The sequence below is a fragment of the Conger conger genome, chromosome 10 (genome assembly GCF_963514075.1).
Source record: "Conger conger chromosome 10, fConCon1.1, whole genome shotgun sequence".
In the NCBI taxonomy this organism is placed as follows: Eukaryota; Metazoa; Chordata; class Actinopteri; order Anguilliformes; family Congridae; genus Conger; species Conger conger.
Window position 1 is genome coordinate 50,559,227 of NC_083769.1, and position 6,000 is coordinate 50,565,226.

Genomic DNA, 6,000 nt, shown 5'->3' on the forward strand with positions numbered 1-6,000 from the left:
TTTGTTTTACAGTACATTATCCAAAGTGACTTGCAGTTGATTAGACTAAGCAAGGGACCATCCCCCCCAGAGCAATATGGGGTTAAGGGTCTTGCTCAAATGCCCAACAACTGTGCAGATCTATTCGTTTTTCAGTTTTTGAAAATGACAGAAGAGCCCAGTGCACCACTGTTCATATACAGAGAGGGACATACACCGTAGATACTGGTATATCTCACCTTCTCCCCCTTGTCACCTCTGTCTCCACGGACTCCCTGTTCACCTGAAGGACCCTGTAGGTGCAGAGAGGTGAGAGTGAGTATCTCCAGGTCACACTCAGACCTGCTCCATGCTGAACTGAATAAAGACCCGTAACCATGCCTACCATAGGGCCTGCTGGTCCTCTGGGGCCCACAACCTGGAGACAGAGGAGCAGAGAGACGGTCAGTTCATGTGCCCACCAGTAGGTGGCGACACTGCAACAATACAGTGGTTTCCATACAATAATGTTTTTTGAGAGTGTTTTTGCTAAAAACTTCCACCCTACACCCTTTTGGTAAATAAAGTGAGCAGCATAGGCCCTTAAGTATTGGCTGCCTTAATCATGTGACCTTCTATTGCCTTTCCTCAGTCATGTGACCCTCCCCAGTCATGTGACCCTCCTATTCCATTTTCCTTGATCATGTGACCTTCCTTTGCGTTCACTGTCCTGTAGCCATCCGTTGGACTAACTTTCTGTGTATGCATTAAAATGTGCTAATCTTCAGAGCATTTAAACAGCTTTAGCATTGAAAGATGCTTCTCTTCAGAGCATTTAAACAGCGTTAGCATTGAAGATGCTACTCTTCAAAGTATTTAAACAGCATTAGCATTGAAAGATGCTACTCTTCAAAGTATTTAAACAGCATTAGCATTGAAAGATGCTACTCTTCAGAGCACTTAAACAGCATTAGCATTGAAGATGCTTCTCTTCAGAGCACTTAAACAGCGTTAGCATTGAAGATGCTACTCTTCAGAGCACTTAAACAGCATTAGCATTGGATACTTACGTCAGTGATGTCTCCTGGCTCTCCTTTCTGTCCCTGTACCCAAAAGCAGAAACACAAATATTACTTTTTGAGAAAATTAAAAAAAAATTAAAAAATGGCAGTATCAGTCTCTGTATATGCCTATTCCATTAGTAGTGCTCTCTTTGGGTACAAATGAGTATGTAATTCAAGCAAAAAAGGTGTAAATTAATTGTATATCGCTGTATGTAATGTACCTATAGGGATCCACGCCAGCGACAAAATTATTTTGCTTTTTATGCAGTTTTCATACCTCTATTTCTGCGAGTAGAAAGTAGAAAGAGGCGCTAAATCACGGTAGAGTGCAGTGTCTCATACATTGTGCCATGGCTGTCAAATTATCACTTTTAGAAAACATGTTTTACATTCAATTTAGAAATTTAGGAATAAAAAAAGGTGTCAAAGAGAAGGAAAGAGTTTTCTTCTCACAAATGTCTGCTTCATTAGGAGACCTGAACTATGTTTGGCATAAAATACTGCTATCCTTTGCCACGAAAAGCACTTTATTATAAACACCATAACTGCATTTAATCCAAAATCTGCGGGTGTAAGAGAGGTAATTAAAGCTCCACCTCACCTTGGCACCAAGTGGTCCTGAGGGGTTCAGCAGGGAGAGAAGAATGTGTGATTAATTAACACTGGTCATGAACATTTGTTACATTGCAGTCTGTTTGGGGGGGGAGGGCGTAAACGGAAGGCAGCTGGAGGAAACAGCGTGTGATCAGACAGGTGGACAGGGAACCCTAGGAGCCCATTCGGATTGGGTTAGGACATGCTGCAGGGTTAGGCATGGGGGGAGGGGGGGGGGGGTTAACACAGGTCACTGGGGGTTATTCATGCACAGATACAGGCAAAATACAATAAAATAATAAATGTGTTATGTAGCTGATGCTTTTACCCAAAGCGACTCACAGTTGATTAGACTAAGCAGGGGACAATCCCCCCTGACTAAACACCCGACAGTCTGGTGCTGATGGGTGACTCTGGAGCTGAGGGAGAACCTAAGGGTCTCTCTCCATAGCGGGACTGTACATGTGGTTCTTAAGTGTAGTTATTCTGTGTGGTTATTCTGTGTGGTTATTCTGTGTGGTTATTCTGTGTGGTTATTCTGTGTGGTTATTCTGTGGGGTTATTCAGTGTAGTTATTCTGTGTGGTTATTCTGTGTGGTTATTCTGTGCCGTTAGGCAGTCAGTCATGGTGCAGGGGGCAGCAGGCATAGCTGCCAGACGGTCAGCAGTAAACTGTGCCAGGCCTCACAAAGGCAGGACCGGCTGGCTGTGGGTCACACACGTCGCTATTTTGGAATCAAGTACTTTTCTGCGCTTTCTTGAGCTTGTCTCTCAAAAAGTGCGAAACCCTGCCTTCTGGACGTTTGGTTGGCTCAGGATGCACCAGGCAAGATCGGTCTAGCGCAGAAAAGTATTTGTGTCCAAAACAATGATGTATTTGACCCAGGTCTGGTTAAATCCTCCTCAGTTACCGCTTTAACTGGGATGAATGCATTTCAGAACAAACCCATTTCCTGTTTCTTGCACCGGTTCTCTTTTAGCACAGAGTAGTATCTCTATTTCTCTTTCGATTGAAATTCATGATTTATTCAGATTTTACATCGGCGCTAAAAAAGGAGGTGCAAGAACAGTTTTCTTTTAGAAAGGACACTTCTAATTTCAAATACGTGCCATGCTCGTGAGGTATAATCCCTGATTTGTAGGATCCAAATCTGGTGCAGAAGCGTGATGAGGGCCTGTATGACAGGCGTGTGAGCGTTCTGCTGTGGAAGAGTCACACTTCACACCGCCAACACGCATTCCTACACGAGCCGGCCATCCCCAATAACCATGCAAAGCCAATTCAAAAATGGCATAAACATTTATCTGTGTTTCTGTTTACCTGCGTTTATGTTTTTGAATTAAATTAGAAGCGTCTCTCTCCTTCATTATTATTTCACTCGGATTTGTTTATTGTTCAAAAAAGCCCCAAAGAGCAGCAGCAGCTGTTTCACCATGTGTGCCCTGGCACTCCCACACCTGCCACCTGTGGGTGTGAGGCGTTACCCGTGGTGCTTTGCAGCAGCTCTGCTCTTTGTGGGGTTTTTTGGGGTGGTTAAATGAGGGTCATTTATTTACAAGGGAGGGGTAAATAAATAGATGAGGACCCTGTGTTGTGGGCTGCCGGGACAGGGGGCAGATGGGGCAGCACTCTCCGAATGGGATCTCCGGGTTGGGGCAGTCACGCTGCTCCTCGCAGATGACCTCGTCACACAGAACGGAGCCGCTGTCGCACACGCAGATCTGACACGGCTGCGGCTTCCACACGTCCTTATCGCTATAGCGCTGTCCGTCCTGCACGCACCCACCCGCTAACTCTGCGCGCGCAGCCCGAGAGCGCGGCGCACGGCCCGGGTGGGGTTCGGACGGGAGATGGTGGAAGAGAGACAAGTTATAAAGTCTGGCCAACTCACTCTCACTCATTCAGTTACTCACTCAAACTACACACTTGTTAATGCAAAGTGTGGAAGCTCAGTCGCTCACAGCAATGAAACTTCCTGTGTCCCAAAAGCACAGAAGAATAAGGTTATAGCCATAATCGAATCAATTAGTTTCCAAAAAAACATTAGGTTGCGAAACGTCATCGCAAATATCGGTAAAGACGTTTCTCTATTGGGTACCTGCAATTCCCACAACGAACCGCAGCGCGGCAGTGAATATGCAGGAATTTAACATCTCTGAATGTGAAGACACACCTGAAAACGCGCTTAACCATTCGCTTGAAACATTGTTTTGAAATTTTCGGCTTTGAAACTTCCTGAAAATGCAAGGGTTTGTGGTTTCGTTTGAAACGGATAATGTCCAAAACATTAGGCCTACAGAATGTTTTTAAACTCGGTATATTTTCTATAATACGAATCACAGCACGCATTTTACAACAATCAGTCGCCCACATTTCGGTGAGGACATACAAAAGTAAACAGTGCGCGTAGACCGCTTAATTACATGGTTCAAAAGCAACGCGCTAAATCATCAAGGTTACTATGAGTTACGGTGGAAGAGCCGTTTGTATGATGTTAAGCGCTCGCGGACAGGCGCTTTGTTTGCATTGCCGGCCGGGATAAGGCTTGGTATCCTAATAGACCGCAAATTCGGATGAATGAGGGTCTTTTTTAGGGACGGTGCAAAATTGGCAGCCTCCTGCCTTGTGCAAATACGGGAGCTGCGCTTCCAGCTGCCCGTAGGGGCCCGCTGGCTCGGTCAGGGCCCGGTACAAACACTGTATACAAAGATATGAACCTATGTAGCCTATGATATTCTCTATTTATTCCTTTTTCCTTTTTTTAAATATTGCTATTTTGTATATATGTTCCGTTCAGTATTGAATATTAAGACGTTTACAAAGTTAAATTGAAAATCGAGGGGAACCCATGAATCAAATACAGGTGTTCGGATATTATTGTTCAAAGGAATTTGCGACTAGCACAGTTCCTTGTTGCCATCTCATCCAGAAGTCCCCCCCCTCCAAAAAGCGAGTCCCTTTGATGCCCGCCGCTTCACGCTGCCCTTTGAGCCTGCTAATCTCGGGATCGCGCAGAACCTGCGCTGGGCGGAAAGAGCGCGCCTGCTCCCCTCCGCATTCTGGACCCTGGGTGCGAGAGCGCACAGTGCGTGTATTGTGCGGTTTTTTTTTTTTTCTGTCTAGTTTGCTTGACTTTCCTCATCTCCATCCGGGCTCCGGTTACACTGCGAGACAAGTTATGAATTGGGCATTTGAACAGAGTAAACCCGTTGCAGCAGTGACGCTTTCTGTAGGCTTCAGGACTCAGCGCGTAGGGACACCAAAGCGCCAGTCCACATCAGTGAAAGGTCTCCGTGTCTTTGCTAACACACTGTGATGGAATGTCAACATTAAACTGGGGGGGTGGGCGAGCCTATCCACTGTTATCAGATAAACCTGTGAACTTTAGGAACGCGATCCGGTTTGTGCCTACTGTTAATTATGAAATTGAAACCGCTATCAGTAAAAAAAAAAAAAAAAAGCCATTTTCAAAACTTTTCCCCATTTTGACAACCTATTACTGCACATAATTCCCACCGGCGTCAGCACTTTAGCGGTATAACAGGCTCTTCTGTCCCCCTGTGGAGGCTACCTGCCCCCCTCCTTCGTCTCCAACAGGTATCTAACGGAGCCAGTGCTGCCGGTCCACACAATAATTATTTATTTAACAGTTTTACTTTTAGTGCCCAAGAATTCCTCGCTCACAGAATGGAAAAGAAGGCTATTTTTAATATTTTGCAGCTATTTTAATCTATATGACAAAACCCAGAATTCAAAATATGAAACGTGGTTAATATTAACCATATGACGAATACCTAGGATCGTTAAAGACATAGCCGATAAAACAAATAATAAATGCTTCATTTAATTATTCTGATATGCTACAATTAAAACCCCCCATTGAGGCACAAATGATCATAATCAAGCCAACAAACCCAAATCACCAGTTTTACAACTTCTTTTCTGCGTTAAAACCCTCTATTAACGTGCAATATTCAAATGCATGTTCTGCAAGATTGTGTAACAAAAGAATAACTTCCTAGTGCAAATCAAAACAAAGAAGTTGCAACTCACGGTCATCCTCTTCCTGGCAGTTGACGAAGGCTAGTAGAAGGACTTGCGTCGCTGCAAGCAGCAGGAGCGTCCTGGAATCCGCAAAGATGTACATGTCTAAATGTTAGACACGCAGGACGCTGCGGGAAACGTGGAGAAAAGCGGAGCCCGGCACCGGACACAGATCTCTGCGCTTTCAGTGAGTGTGTGTTCCCGGTGACAGCCGAACCATACAGACAAACTTCCCAAAATCGACGGGGTGATCCAGCGCCAGGCCCCTGCAGTTATTCGGCACCCGCCCGCTCCTGGAAAAGCGCTGCGGTTTTAAATGTGCCGTCCCTCGATGGATCT

The 6,000-nt window shown here is 45.2% G+C and overlaps 1 protein-coding gene across 1 annotated transcript in view; it reads right to left on the reverse strand.

The window, feature by feature from the left end:
* LOC133138265 (collagen alpha-1(II) chain) overlaps window positions 1-5,764 on the reverse strand; it is a 33,103-nt gene extending 27,339 nt beyond the window's left edge. Inside the window, exons 1-6 of the mRNA XM_061256869.1 lie at window positions 5,671-5,764; window positions 4,751-4,759; window positions 3,197-3,406; window positions 1,029-1,063; window positions 365-397; window positions 219-272 (exon numbers count right to left, since the gene is read on the reverse strand). Of these exons, the coding sequence (XP_061112853.1) occupies window positions 219-272; window positions 365-397; window positions 1,029-1,063; window positions 3,197-3,406; window positions 4,751-4,759; window positions 5,671-5,764 (435 nt within the window). The remainder of the gene's footprint in view (window positions 1-218; window positions 273-364; window positions 398-1,028; window positions 1,064-3,196; window positions 3,407-4,750; window positions 4,760-5,670) is intronic.
* Between the last annotated feature and the right edge of the window lie 236 nt (window positions 5,765-6,000).